General features: G+C 44.6%; 1 protein-coding gene across 2 annotated transcripts in view; it reads right to left on the bottom strand.

The window, feature by feature from the left end:
• ASTN1 (astrotactin 1) overlaps nt 1-16,413 on the bottom strand; it is a gene marked incomplete at both ends in the record, with an annotated part of 313,794 nt that overhangs the window by 189,419 nt on the left and 107,962 nt on the right. For both annotated transcript variants that reach the window (XM_080825173.1, XM_080825172.1), the window contains one exon: nt 9,333-9,520. In XM_080825173.1, the coding sequence (XP_080681299.1) occupies nt 9,333-9,520 (188 nt within the window). The remainder of the gene's footprint in view (nt 1-9,332; nt 9,521-16,413) is intronic.

The raw sequence follows: 16,413 nt of genomic DNA on the forward strand, positions 1-16,413 counted from the left end.
ACGAACTCTGAGTCTCTCCACCAATGCTGGCCATGAAGGTCACCCACCAGTCTATGCCTTCTTTTCCCTGTCACAAATGTAAGTAACAACAACCTCTGTGTGTATGTGTAGATACCTGAGCAGAAGAGGAATTCCCATGATGACATCATGGGGTTTGAGAAAAAAATAAATAAATCAGTGAACTCCTTCCAGGGAAGTTTGGAGCTGGGATTATCATCCCCAACCATAGGACAGTTGCTAGGGAACCTTGTAAACAAGGAAACAGAAGTGGCTTCAGAATGCCCTAGATGTACAACACCATGTCCCAGCTTCGTCACAGGCCCGCTCTGTTGCCCTGAGGTCCATAATTGCCTCAAATCTTGTCCCCGAGCACAACTCCTCTAGGACTCCTGTAAAAGGTTGCTATGATCCCAGCTGCTTTTCTGGTTCCCTAAGGCAGCGGGCCCCAGGGTAACACACCGCACACGGAACTGTTACAGCCAGCTTGCATGGCACCCCAAGAGTTTACCTGGGGAATATTTACTGGGTACTTCCCATGGGTCAGGCACTGTAGGAAGTGCTTAGTAAGAATCATCTCATTTAACCATCGCAACAGCTTGAAGAAGCAGGATCTATTATCATTCCCATTTTATAAAAAAAGAAAGTGAGTTTTGAGAGTTTTAAGTAATTTACCCAAGGACACTAGAACATCTAATCAGTGGTAGAACTAGTATTTAAACTGGTCTCTCTGAGAGTGAAGACTTGCTATAAAAAACTACGGCCCTCAAGTTCAATACCGCAGGACTCACATCTTCACTGGCTTCTCGGCTTCTCCATAACCTTTGTTCAGAGCCAAGCCCAGGCTTCTTTGCAATGCTTACGCCCTTCGTTCCATCCAATCTTCACCTTTCCAAGTGCCTCAGAGACTCCACCATGATGATAACTTGCCCAGTTCTCTATGTGCTCTCCTAATTTTCATCAAGGGAAGGGTTTCTACTGTGCCAGCTAGGAGAAGCAGAATTATTCGATATCCTCAAAAACTGGAGAAACTGGGTAACCCTGATGCCACCCAGCAACGCCGTCCTAGCCGAATGCAGTCTGGAGTCAGATACACTTGCCTTGAATCCTGGCTCCGCCTATATAACCTTGGATTTGTGATTTACTTTCTCTAAGTCTCAGTGTTCCCATCTGAGAAGTGGGAGAATTGTTATCTGTTTCAAAAGGCCGTGGGAGTTGATCGATAAACGATGCACGAAAATGATCCCATTAATTGTCTGGGACCCAGTAAGGGAAATGTGAGCTTCATTACTAGAAGTATTACCAGTTCTTCAGATCAATTTAAACCCCACAGAGATTATGACTCCTGCTTTCAAAAGGACCTTCAGGGATTTTTGGAACCAAGTACTTAAAAGTAATTTGTTGGCTTCTATATCAAGTGGGCTAAATTGCTGAACAGAGTATTACATCATGTTGTTAAAAAATAGTATCCTTGTGAAAATGTGGCCTCTTAGCTATTTTCCTTGCCGTCTGGAGAAACAGAGGCAACTTAAGGCCCCTATGAGCTTCAGGAAAGAGAAGAACAATGTTGTAAAGAGGATGTAAAACATGTAAAGAAATGAAAAAGAACACTCCACCTGGCTCCCAGTGGCTCCCAGTTCTGCCAGAGGCCATCCTCAAATATGAAGTGTTAATAATATGTTAAATGTTCCTTGAAAGCAGAATGTTGTCTTATTAATTTTCTATCTCCTTAGTAGATATGTGTGTGTGTGTGTGTATGTGTGTGTGTGTGTGTGTGTGTACCTACTGGTAAAGAATCCATAGCTAAATGAATAAATGAGTCAATGACCTTTTTAAATCAATGATAGGTCAACAGTGCTTTTAAAACGTTTTGGTTTTTTTTTTAACCTTACTACGAAAGTGTAAATGTATGTAAATGAAGAAGCCTATTGTTCTATGACTTTCACAATTTTAGAGTGGGAAGTCCCTAACTGCCCTCTTTCCTTCCCTGCCAATAAGCCTGCTGCCAGCTGTGGGGTGGGGTGGCTGAAGCCAAGGTTAGCAGCTGGATGTAGCCAAGCTGAACTGAATCTGAGCTTTTGGGGTTAGCTGCCTGGTGTAGCTACAGGAAAAAAGATCTATATTCCACCGTGGTTGTGGGTCCTAGCGCTCATAGAATTATTAGTTTGGAAGTAACGATAGGAAAAAGTGTCAGATGAATCTCAGCAGTCAAAAGTGGACAAAACAACAAAAGCTGGTAAAAGGACATGTAATAAATACATATCGAACACTCACCATTGTCCAGAATGTGAGCTGGGTGCTTCTTACAGCATAGAGTCTAAACTCTGACAACTACCTCAATGTAGATCCTGGCTCCATAAACTAACAGCTGTTTGAGTCAAACAGCTGTTTGAGTTACTTCGCTTGTCTGGCTCCCAGACCCATCATTTATAAAATGGGATGATAACAAGCCCTACCTCATAGTGTGATGAGAATAAAAAATAAGGCAACAGATATTGAAAGTACTTAAAGTAGTGTCTGGCACTTGGTAAATACATAATAAAACTGTGATGAGGAGGATGATGGTGGTGGTGGCCCGTGATGGGGATGATGGTGATGATGGTAATGATGGTGATGGTGATGATGATGGTGATGATGGTTGTGATGATGGTGACAATGACAATGATGGTAATAGTGGTGATGGTGGTGATGATGATGGTAATGATGGTAATGGTGATGATGGTGGTGATGATGATGATAGTAATGATGGTAACAGCAGTGATGGTGATGATGATGGTAATGGTGGTGATGATGATGGTAATGATGGTAATGGTGATGATGGTGGTGATGATGGTGATGGTGATGATGACAGTAATGATAAGGATGGTGATGATGACGACAAAAGCATCTTTCTGTTCTCCAAGCATCTCTAGAAGTATATGTCCACTGTATTAGACAGTTAAATCATGGAATCATGGCTTCTCAGCTTGTGCTAAAGAAAATGGTTCTGAGCTGAGCCTGGAGCAGGACTAATCATGCTCTGTGCCACCTAAGCCAACCTCCCCATAACAATAGCCAGTGGGAGAAGGTGAGGGTTACATCCTCCTATGGGATAACTTCATAGGAAAAGCTCTGAACAAAAAGGAACTGCAGTCACTAGCTGGTCCCTCTGCTTGTCTCCCTACGGAGTTAGAATACGTGGAGGAAAGCGGGGAATCTGGCAGCTGCAAGGACAAAGCTGGAAACATTGGAAAGCTGCAGGGATCAGGAGGGGCCATACGTGAGGGGAGCTGATGAGTAAATGGATAGTACAAACATTTAAAGTGTCACAGTAAGGGTGAGATTTACAGATTGGACTGGGCAAAGGAGCTAATTCATGGCAACAAGAGCAAAGAAAACAGACACCAAAGAGCCAAACCACAGAACTGCTGAGGCTGGGGGCCGACAGGGTGACTTGGACCCTGCACCATCTCCCAGCTCCAGGCTCCATGAAATTCTGCTCTGGGGAATTTTTTTTTTTTTTTTTTAAATCTGAAGATTCCTGTCTCCCTTAACTCCATGTGAATTTCTATAGTCCAAACTCCATTACAGAGAAGGCCTGAGTACATTTCCATTTTTTGAAACTAAAAAGCCTCAGCAGTGAATGGATCCATTTCACAGATGAAGTGGGAAGCTTCCAGAAAAGTCAGTGGATTACCTGAAGGAGTAAAGCCAGGTTCTGGAGTTCATCTTCCAACCCTAAGCCCAGTGTTTCTTTCCCACACACCCCAGCTCCCACTCTAACAGGAATATGGGAGGGCAGTTAACACTCACAACAGCTCGTCAACCAGAATGGCGGATGGACTTACAGGTACCTGTACCTAATATGCCTTGGCAAGAGTTGCACAGCCAAACCACGGTGCCAGGTGGGAAGGTTTTATAAACCAATCCTCCCTCGGCACTTGGGATAGCCCCCAACGGGCCCGGGCGTGTTATCTTTCAAACCTCAGTCTGTCAGGAACACTCCAAGAGTGAGGAGGTCTTGTTGGTAGGGATCTTGCTGATTCTTTTAGGAACTGCCCACCATTTTTGTCATGGAAAGCCAAGTACACAACAATGGCTTTGGCAAGTGGGGGGATGGCCGAGAATCAGTCCTGCTTCATGATGGAGGCTTGAATTGCTAGGAATGTTCTTCTGACTGACTCCATCATTACTCTAGTTCTAGCCTTTGTGGTAGTGCAAGATATGACTAAACTCCCCCATTTCTTTCTAAAGATCAGAAGGATCGCCCCTGATAAATTAGGGCACCCTCCGCTGAACTGAGCAAATGATACAAATTGACAACAGAGATGTAAAAGTGACCCTTATTAATGAATTTGCTAATCAACTTCTGTAACAGATTAGCTGAAGGCAAAGGAATAGACAGAGAAAGCATCCAGCTCTCCTGTGCCCACAGACACTTAATAATTAACTGATGGTCTTGGTGGCACATAGCAATGACCGTACGTAGAACTGCCCCTAGACGTCCCCGAGCTTTAGGAGTGCAGTGCAGACAGCTTCCAGCAACAGAACACGTGATGCATAGGCAGCTGAACTGAACTTGAGCAAGGATGCACACGGTTATCTATAGTCCTGGAAACACAATCCTGGAGACCCCGCAGGTATAGTCCCTCGGCTTTGCACTGACTCGGCCCACGTGTCACACCCCCAGGATGGGACTTCTCTGAAGAGTCCATTCTATTTCCTGGACACTGGGACTCCACGGTAGCACCTGCGGCCTTCTTTAATTCTCTACGCTGTTTCTCCCAAAGAAAACTATGTGTCCAGGGCTCACTTGGGGCTCCCAGAAACAAGGTGCCTAGAAACACCCAAGAAGCCGGCAGCTGGGGGTCACAGGAACCTGCAGACACTGGCCAGTGGGCTCCACCCAGCCAGGACTAGTGGTCTTCAGCAACACCCAGCCTTCAGTGATGGGCTCTAGCTACACAATCCTCAGGGAGATCAACAAACGCTCAAAGATTATCTTTCCCTACAACTATTGTATTGGGCCTAAGAAGGCTGAACTAAGAAAGATTATCTACCAGTGGGAGTTATCACTGCAAAAAACATGTATCAAACTTAAGCATTTTTGAAAGGTTACTTGCTGTGAAAAATGTATTTAACCAACCTATATGCATATAGGAAGTCTATTAACATTGCCATCTTTAATTACAGAGATGAAATATATAGATAATACATTAAAATGCTATTATGCACCATTCAATTCCTTTGCATACTTTAAGAAGAAAAATGTGGATCATATGGCAAATTAGCCAAAGTACAATATGGAAATTTAAATCCACAGAGGCTGAATATCTAATGTAAAGTCATAATAAAACCTGATCTTCTATGGAGTAAACAATTTGCTTATCCCTGAAAAATTCTTTTGACTTCTGGATTTAAATTCACACATCAATTTTCATTTGATGATTTTGCTTTCAGTTGTTCAAGAGTTTGCAAAAGAGTACTCCTGTGTACCTCAGTAGTTTTCTATGTCAATTATCTTGCAAAATTCAAAATAAATCTCTTCAGCCCCCATTGGAATCGTGCAGGAGGTTAAAACCCATTGTTTAACCCTCCAAGCAATAATATACAATTTCAGGAGGGAAAGAGTACCTCTTTGGAAAAAATAATTCAAAAATTTTAGGATGTGATTGAAAAATAAGAAAAGCAAAAGGTTTTTCAAAGTTTTAAATTGCCAAGTTCCCAGCCGAGGTATTGGTTTTCTGCAAGCCCACAATTTTGCTGATGGTATATTTTTAGTGGGCACAGTGTAAGAGAGAATTCCCCAATTCTCATTCATAGAGTGTTACATGGATACAGAAAAGGTTTCCCTTTGCCTTTCCGTCTCTCATTACTTACACTCTGTGTTTAAAACTAAACGCAGTAAATGCAAAATATAAAAATAAACAGTGGTCCCTGCATTGAGGCAATATGGATGAGAAAAGTGTAAATACATGAGAGAAATGTAAACCCGAAGGTTTTCACAGAACCATTAATTCCCTTGACACATATTGGAAATATTTAGAATTACCCGTTAAGCTTTTAAATATACATTTTCTTAACAAGAGAGAAGAGGTTGGGTGTATTCATGTTTTGATAATCACCTTAACTTCTCTCTTTTCCAAATTATGTTATTTGGATCCAAACTGAAAACCGCATCAGTATCGATCATTATAGTTAATGAAAAATAGCTCACTGTTATCATTTCATAACTAACAGGGTTTGGATAATAAAATTTCGTGTAAGTGCATTCTGCTGCCCAACAGCTTTACTAGTCAAAGGACTGCAAAAATCTTCTGATGTTCATAATACTCTCTTTCTAGAGGGCTCAGATGGCTGCCTACTTCACCTCCAAAGGATATGGTATAAAGGGTATCAGATAAAGTCTACCAGTCCCTGAGTCTCTTAAGAAGGAGCCATCAGAGATTCTAGGAACGACATCCTCAAACAGGATACCCTCAGGCTTGATTTCTAAGCTAAGGGCAGACACGCAACTTTAGACTTTGAAACTGTGTCTAGAAAAGAACCTGAGGGATAGGCAAGGCACTGAGCAAGGGTGTATGGCATGGAATGAGAATGGGGCAAGGTGAGGCGGCAACCCCAGGCTGAATGAGACTCTGTTGACCACACCATCTTTGACAAGGATGGGAGGGAGTACTTCTGTCTCCATTCTACCTTGGGATTCCTGTTTTCTTACAGAAGTCAACAGCCTTCCTGAATTTTTCATCGAGATGTGGGCCTATCCATATCGAAGAGGTCAAGCCACAAACACAAGACTTGCCTACCCCTACCCTTTGCCCATGCACTTTTAACCTCTCTCCCCTCCAGCTGAATGAAAAATAACATAGAATAAAGTAAAGTAAAGCTGCAGGAACAATTTCTTCCATTTTATTTGGAAGACAGAATGTCATTGCTGGTTTTCCATGGGTGATCGGTAGCATATGAAGGAAAGATTTCAGAGACAGGTTGAAGGCTGGCTTTTGCTCTCTTTCCATTTCAGTGCCTATGGTCCATTAATCCCTGCTCGGGAGGGCCTCAAAAAAAAAGCATTAATAAGGTAGGGCTCCTCATAGCAGTTGTTATATTTTAAGGGCACAAACCATGTCCTCAAATCCTTTGGCATCCTTGATTGGCACATTTCTAGCTTTACCGCCACCCACCCGCCCACAAACACGCATGTGCATATACACACATACATATATACACATACACTTCTCGAGAGAACTTACTAAAACACATTATTCTGGGGGCAGAACGTAGGATCCTTGCCACACCAAGATGGAACGTAGCAACTGGAACCAGCTTTAGACCGTCTTTCTGTGGATGCTCACACTACTCCTCCAGCCCCCACCAAACACACCTTCTGACCCCTTGCCCATCTTAACCGCCTGTAGCCAGGGTCTCTCTTTCAGACACAATCACACCTGATATCAGTTCTTGGGACACTCTAGACACTTGTCTACACCTTAAACATTTCTTTGGTGTGATGACTCATTCCTTGAAATGGTCTTAGACCAAAAGAAACAAAATGAAGCAAAAACCATCCATGATAATGACCGCTTTCCACAATGATGGGAGTATGGGAATGGCTGGTGGGAAGTCCACCATTGTGCCTTTCTTTTCAATCAGACTGTACCATAAATGTGAAGACAATGTAGCCTCTGCATCTTCACTCCAGGCAATGCCAGGATTGATTCAGTTGATCTGCCTGCTCTCACCACTCTCTGGACACTACAAGCTACATTAAAGAAGACAAGCTTCCCCGAGAGAGGAAATGTTAGTCTATAAATAAGGATATATGAGTAGGGCACCTGCCTTATCATAAACTTCAATTAATTTGGAAACACGAGGCAGAACAATCTCACTTCTCTGCCTGCCTTCTCACACATCTAGACACAGATTTAACCTCCACGTGCCCTTCGAGGACTCTTTTCTTGACCATATAGTTTAAATAAAGTAGCTTGTGTCCACATAGGACATCTAGCAAGCCAGCTGTTCATGGGAACACCAATGGGGGAAGAAATAGAAGACTTGGATTCTGAGATTTTTATCAGAGATTTTCCGGGGAGAGTTTCAAAGCCAAATACTCGGGTGATGGAAATTTTTATATATCTAAAATGTGCTCAGTTTCTCCCAATCTGATACACAGAACTAAATAGCATGTCATGTTGGTACCAGAGGAATAGATAAGAGTTTAGACCAAGACTTAGACTGGTTTTCCATAGTGTTTCACAAACGTGAAGCAACCCATGCCTTCCTGCATATATGGCCCAGGAAACCAGTCCAGCCTCGGCCTGCTTGCTCTCAGGCTGCCCTCAAACCAAGTGATATATTAGGTTTTACCAATATAATACTAATACATGAAAGATCTACCACAAGCAAAACAGGCATTTTCTATCTCCACTGGGGAAATTCATTCATTTCTTCCGCAACTATTACCAAGCATTAATTATCTGAATGCATTGTTCTAAGTGCTAAGAAGACATCAAAAAATCACCAAACAGAACCCCTGCCTGCCCTTGGAGCACTTACTAGAATTTTAGAAAGCACCTAGAATTTTAGAAAGAATCTGCTCATTTTCTTGAAGCCTCAAAGTTCTCAGTAGAAGGGATGCCGACAGTGACATTCTGAGCTAGGCTGCAGAGAAGAGCAAGTATGTATTGACGGGCCCTTCGTTGTAAGAGGTGAGGAAGCCAAATGCTGACTTTCTCCCCCCTGGGAAAAGAGAGAAGAGGGACTGGTAGCGGCAAGGAGCCTGGCAATTCAGTCATTCCACAGACACGGATGGAGCAACTATTATAAGATATTCTGCTTTATAGTTGAATAACACCCCCCCTTTTTTTTTAAGATTTTATTTATTTATTTGACAGAAAGAGACACAGCGAGAGAGGGGACATAAGCAGGGAAGTGGGAGAGGGAGAAGCAGGCCTCCTGCCGAGCAGGGAGCCCGATGCAGGACTTGATCCCACAACCCTGGGATCACAACCTGAGCCAAAGGCAGATGCTTAACGACTGAGCCACCCGGGCACCCCTGAATAACCCCTTTCTAAGACAACCCAGTGCCCCCACCGGATACTGTCTCTCATCTGTAAAAGTCACCCCATATCTAGGCACGTTCCCAAGGCGAACAGTTGGGCAATGGCGGTACAGAAACAATCACAACTTTTACTTCACCACGGGTGGAGACAGTTCCCACAAATGGGACACTGACTTATTCACAGGAGCAATGACCATGGTGCAGTGGGTTTTGCAGAGCTGTGTCTATGGCACCAAGTCCCTTTGTGTCAGGACAACATCAGCTATGACCCAAGAGGCTAAAGCCATGGCGCTCTTACCATGACGGAGATGTGAAGGATCCTCAGCTCTTCTTCTGCTGACTCATGCTGGGGTTCTTCCGTTGGGTCTTGTCCAGGGAGACTGGGGGCACCATCTTGGTGATGAATGTGAAAAAGCAAAGTGCCGTTCTCCAGCCATTGCTGTCTCCAGCGCACCAGAGGGATGTCCTCTGTGTTCCCTGAGATCTCTAGGGGACAAACACCAAAGGCACGGGTCAGAATTCTGATTGGACCAATCTGAATCTTATTCCTCTTCCTCCTCACCAATGGTACCAATTAGCCAGCATCAGTTAAAGACAACAAAGGGTTCCAGCTCGAGTTAAGTCAGGTTTACCGCTATCGCAAATCTCCAGGAAGGGAAGAGGCCCTGAGAAAAACAGAATGCTCCCCCATAGGTCTTTGCACCGTAATCTAGTGAGCCGGGCTCTCACCCATTGAGAAAAATACCAAGGTGAAAATTCAAGATCTTCCCCATATATCTGGGATCAATAGCATCCTTTACCCAGCACAGTTTGAATCTCCTGATAAACCCCCGAGGTAAATACAAGGTTGTTTGCCTCTCATAAATTTGAAAATCTGAGTTCCCTAGCAATTATTCCTAGACACCAGTGAATCTACCAAGGAGAGAGTTGGTAATTACTGTGCAGAGAACTGGCACGTCTGGACAGTCCCGAGAGGTTACCGCAGAGCCGCTGCGGCTCACAGGATAGTTCTAAAACCACAGTCATTTGCTGCATAGCCCACTGGTGGTGTGGGATACGTGCTGTGTCTGGAAATGTTTTAATTCCTTTTAATTTTTCTCTCATCTTTGCAGAGGAGAGGTTCCACACGTGGAGAAGGTGGTGAAGAAGTGAGGCCTCGTCACAGACGGAAGCGCTCACCCGCTCTCAGGGCTCTACATCGAGGCAGCAGACGAACGTCAACGATGAGTAACAAAACACCAAAACCCTACTAGGCGCACCACACTGTAGCTACGGTTACAGAAGTACGCCAAGATTACAGGTCAATCTTGCTAATATTCCCGAACAATATCGTATGGAAGCTTTGAGACATCCCACATTAGAGAAACCTGATTAACCTAGCCTTTCCTAAGCTTCATTTGGCCTCCAAATCCTTTCTTCCTTAACAACTGTGACCACCCAGGGGAACGGATATTCTGCTGAGCACACGTTGGCAATGCATGGCTTTATAAAACTTCATTTTTTAAAAGGCATGGCTTCTTCTCTTAAAATTTATCACCTTTGACCAAAAAAAAAAATTCCATAGGCATAAAAAAGATTTAATAAGACACATTTAGAATAGTATTCTCATCAAGTACCACACCATAAAGAGGGAAGCAATTTTAAATATTTATGGAGTTTATAAATATCTTTCACTATTTGTAGGAGGGCACAAATGATGTGCTTTATTTATTTACTTATATATTTATTCATTAATTTACTTACCAGATACCCACTGGGCATGTATTATGCACCAGGCTCTGTTCTAGGCACTGTAATACTAATCTAATACTAATCTAAATTAGTATTAGTACTAATACTAATCTAAATGAGGTCCTCAACAAGCCCTCAGAGCAACCAACTCTGAATGAATGTGAACGTGGCAGGTGTTCCACCGTGTGTATAATGACATCATGTGGAAACGTAGAGGGAGCGAGTAGGCTTGCCTGGGTTGAGGGTGGAAGAGGGGGAGAAAAGCAACCTTTCAGAAGAAGATACTGGCATTGGACCTTGAAGGTTGAGTGGACTTCCTTTTAACAGGTAGAGAAGGGGGAAGAGGACATTCAGAAACTGATAGGATAATTAGAGGGAGGAGGAAGAAAAAGAGTACGGTCTGATCCTCTCAGGGTAGGTCAGTGAGAAGAATTCATACAAGCCACAGGTCACTGGCCTGTCCCTGGAAGACACGGATGGTATTCCCTACCTCCTCCTAACAACCCCCAGACCAGGGAGAAGAGTAAATGGGCGTGTGAAGGACAATGAGGAGACAGCACAGACAAGGTGATCAGGGCTCCCCTCCATCCTCAGCCCCTCGCCCCATCGCCTGGAACACTCCATCGTCCCATCAGGACGGCAGGTTGCCCACGCTCTGGGAAGTGACCAGCACAAGGAGCCAGGAGGCTGCAGTGGGCAGAGGGTGTGACAACGGAGGCTCACCTGCATCCGGGTCTTGGTTTTCCATGGGCACAGCTCCATTTGTTGAGTGAGGCAGTGAGTGACACAAGCCTCCCGAGTTCACTGCGGCTCTAAGGAGGCCTTCCAGACTTCCAGGTGAAGAGAGACCCTGGCGCGCGCCTCCCAGCAGTAGCCCTGGGACACATCACTGAAGCCCCCCTCATCACAAGCCCCTCTCGACCACCAGTCAAGCCTTCACCTCACAACACCAGGACAAATCCTCCTGAGAAACACAGCCCTCCTCCAAGTCGCTTCCCAGCCACTGCGGTAGGAAGCAAACAGTGTCCTCACCACAGACAACAATCACGATCATTAACAGCTGCTAACAGAGCACCTAACGCCATCATTAAATCACCCAGAGCAACACACGTGCAGACCCTACCCACACCTGCTCTTAGCCAGCCCGGGATTAATTCCAAACACGTTGGGTGCCACTTCAGCCCCTTCTGTAACTCTTCAGGAGGAATCTAGCACCTCACAACTCTAAAGTTCTTAAGCCAATTTTTTTTTAATTTCCCAGGAGACTCTCATCAAAAAGGTGAGGCTCATTCTCTCCCTTTTAACTGTGGAAGCAAGGACAAGTAAACACCCAGGCCAAGGTCATGCCAGCCTGAATCAAAACGGGATAAAACTCACCAGATCCCCTCTGCGCCCAACACACACAGGATGACATGACCTTTGCACAAGCACAGAGAAGAAAAACCACTTGAGGACAGAGTCCATGGGGTCCGCTAGGAGTTTTCATGCCGCGATATTTTAATTTGTTGTGCAAAGCCTTAGTTTTCCATGACTTCTTTTAAAATTGAGATCAAATTCATATACCATAAAATTCACCCTTTCAAAGCATATTATATGTATATTCACGAAGTTTTGCAACCGTCACCACTCTAATTCCAGAACATCTTCACAGCCCAAAGAGAAACCCATGCCTATCAGCAGTCCAAGCCAATTTCTGAGGAGGAAGGCATTCTACTTCGGGGTCTTAGGAGCGATGGTACCAAGGAAAGAACAGGTATGGTGGAGTTACTGAAAAATGCTCCCACGGGGAGGTGAGCTGAGAGCACAGAATCTCTGACCTAGGCTTCCAGGCCAACCCTTTGAATCTCTTTGTGAGTTACTCATGCTCATCCCCACGGACAGCAATATCCTGGTTCAGCCCAGACCAGACTCATTGTAGAGGGTAAAGGGCAAAGGAAGTAGGGCACCATGCCTGCCCAGGAGGGCACCTGTCATTTTTAAAACTCAAGATAATTACAGAATGATAGCTTCCTCCTTGGCTTTTTTCCCTGTCCTGGCAGGATCTGACACGGGAGGGCTAAAACACTAAACCAGGAACTTATTTACTTATACAGTACCTGCCCTAGGTCAGCCAATGAAAAACCCAGGGTACAGTAAATGTTTTGTGAATTTCATCACCAATGGGGCTGGGATCAGAGCTTGAAACATCAGTGTAATCACGTTGGTTTGGATATTAGCAGAATATCTCAAGAAGAATGTCAGAAATTGCTCTACCAATGCAAGCCTTCCCTGAGATTCCCAAGAAGCACAGATGAGAAGCACAGATGAGAAGTGTATTCTAGTACAAGGCTTCCTGAGGGCTACGGAAGAGGCTCAGACAGAACCTTTGCCACAGTCTCATAAAACAAGTGCCAACAGAATCCTTCACAGTCATGTCAAGATACCATGGGTGGGATGGGCACCACGGCCACCATCGCACTGTGGGACTGAGATCTCCAGGAAGGGAAGGCTGTCCTTACTTTCAGCATGTCCATTCTTCCCCTACACAAGCTTCACATCTCTCAGCACCTCCCAAAATTCTGGACCTGCCTGGAACACACAGGAACCAGGATGCCATTTATTCTTATACGTAACGAAGATTTTTGGAGCACACTCTAATGGTGACATTCAGCAAACTGTGCTATGTGATCCCTATTCCCAAGGAGCCTTTGATGGTGTAAGAGACTGAAGACATGGCCATGACTAAGTACTGGGAAGAGTAACAACAGTGCCGAGTGACAGGGTGGCACCCAGCTGGACAGAAACCCATGCAAAGGCACAGAACAGGAAGAGATGCTGGAGCCCAGCTCCAGATGAAGAGAACGATGTGTACAAAGAATCAGGATGATGCCTGCTGGCAGAAGGGTGGCGTTTGTTCGGAGGAGTCGTGGCTAGAGATGTATACTGAGGTCAACTGTGAAAGGTGTAAACACCAGTTTAAGGAGTTCTGAGCTAACGGCAAGTCACCTATGGTTTTAATAAGCAGAGGAGTGAATGAGGCCACGATTTAGAAAGATCAAGAAGATCCAGAAAGAAAGTAGCAGACCGACTGGACTCACTCCCAATCTCTGGGTAATCCCGATCCTATATTCTGCAGGGACCAAAACACGGAGCTGGAATTCAAGAGACCTGGGTCTGGACTAACCTGGAATGAGCTGCCTAGCTTTGGATGTTCTCATCTGTGTAAGAGGAAGCTGGATAAAAGAATTTCAGGAACCTTCTGTAATTTGGCATTCCATGATTCTAAGTCTATAACAGTGTGCTCCACATGACCACCTAGAAAGATGATCATTTCTATGTGCCAAACAATGTCCAATGTTTTTTCAGGTCGAACCCACACTCCACCTCCCCTTTTCCTCTGAGCACAGAGAGGACAGGTTTGAGATATCTCATAAGAGCCTTTAGGAGCCAGACCCACTTTCTGACTGGACCTCAGGTTGGTGAGAAAGGTTCTCATTCTGGTGCAGATATGTGGTTTCTAAGGAAGAAATGTTGGAGCTTCTGTGTGTAATAGGGAAGCAGGAAGATGGAACGTCAAACAGACATACTAGAGAATAATCTGGGATGGGAAAATGCCCAGAAGAGAGTGAGATAAAATCACTTTTAAATTAGTCTTAGTCATTGTTCTTTTCTTTTTTATTTAAGATGTATTTATTTTAAAGAGAGAGAGAGCACGCGCACATATGTACAGGCTGGGGAGCGGGGGCAGAGGGAGAGAGAGAATACGAAGCAGACTCCCCGCTGACCATGGAGCCTGATGCAGGTCTCAATCCCAGAACACTGAGATCATGACCTGAGCTGAAAGCAAGAGTCAGACACCTAACTGACTGAGCCACCCAGGCACCCCCTTAGTCATTTTTCTAATATTAGTTTGAGTCCTGTGAACTTGTAATACTGTCTCTTTGTGGGGTTAGCTTAGGATACCCAAATCTTGCTACAGAAGTTCCTTTTCCAGACACAACCACTTCCTCAACCCATCCAAGTGCCCTGACCCTTTTTAGGTCCCCTCATGCTGGGCATCCCTGAACTAAGCTGCTGTGACAACACAGCCCGTTAGCATTAGAATTTCCCCCAAAGACAACTTCATTGAGCACCAGATCCATGATGCCCTCTTTCAAAGAATCTGGCAATTTCAAGTCAAATGTGAATTTGAAATGGAGACGTTCTCAACGATCCCTTCAGTCCCTGAGAAACTTAGAGTGGCTTTGAGCAGTCCTGGCTTTCCGGGCCCCTTTTTCCACTCCTGGCAAGGCTGGGTTTCCAGCTGAACCCAGCTAAGTAGTAACGAGGTTGGTCAAGTGGGGAGGTCAAGCTGGAAGGAAGCATTTACTTGTCAATTCTTAGCCTCCTTGTTGAGACACTGGCTGAAATGACCCTGCAGTCCTTCAAGGTTGAGGGCGACCCCCCTGATGGCCATGACTGACTACCAGGATTTTCAAACTTGCTGTTCATCTTAGAAACATATCCTCCAAACCCAAACTCATACAGCTTCTGAGAAGGTTCCCTAGAGCAGAGTTAGAAAAGAACTCGGTCAGTTGGAAGACAAACAAAATGCACTACCATGAAACTCCCTGCTGTTAAGGGACCGGAGGAGGGGGAACCAAGCGTTATCAGTTTTGCTTGGTTGTTTTTCAGTTCTGTTAAGTGTGATATTGTGAATAGCTCCATATTCTTTATGAAAAAGTTCCAAGGGAAAGGGACCATCTCTACAAGTGGAATCTAGCCTTCCCTCCACCTGTGCTATGTGAGAGGCCATTCTGAGTTTCCCTATGGGATGAAGCTTCTAAGTTCAGGACTTCAGCAGGGATAAACTAATTGTTCCAAACAAAAATATCAAATGGGTCTTGTCCACCAGTGACTACCATGAAGGTAACCAAAGGTAAGCCCATGATATAATTACCCCTTTCCTTCCATTCTTTTTCACTTTCCTTTCCACACTACTCCCCACCTGCCCAATTTCAAAGTTCGAAAGATATTGATGGTTGGTGTAGTTTTCCACATGGTTTCATTATGGTCTTCCAACTGGAACTATTAACAGTGGCATTAACTTTCAACACCTTTGTAAGAAAATAACCTGCTTAAGTCAGGGGTTAATAACAGTAGAGGATCACTAATTATCCTGCGAATCTTTACCCTGGTATCAAACGTGACCCAAGTCTTTAATGTCTCTGGAACGGCAGCCTCTAAAGACCCCAACTTGTTCCGTAACATAATGACAGCAGCACATTAGTGTCCTGGCCATCTGTGAAGAAAGATAAGGGACAAATGAAGAGCAGACAAAGGAGAAGAATGCAAAGAGGACAGACAAAGTCAAGAAAAGTAAGAAGAGGAGACTAGCCAGAGAAGCAATGTCCCTGGGGCTGCGTTGGCTGGGCCTCCACACCTCTCGCCACGGGGACCATCTGGAATGGAGTTCTGAAATGATACAATCCCACAGCCCAGAGTGAGAAACACATAAGATAAGGTGCCCTGCTGGGCCTGAATTCAACCAGCACAGATGCCAAAAACATCGATTGCTTGCCTGAAGTCCCTGCCTATGGAGGCCTGGCTCAGTGAACAACAAAATGGGGGACAACATAGCCAGGAAATTCTTTTGTCAAGATGTTCAAAGTCCGCCTGGGAATGGGACT

The sequence above is a fragment of the Martes martes genome, assembly GCF_963455335.1.
Source record: "Martes martes genome assembly, chromosome: 15".
NCBI classification, from domain to species: Eukaryota; Metazoa; Chordata; class Mammalia; order Carnivora; family Mustelidae; genus Martes; species Martes martes.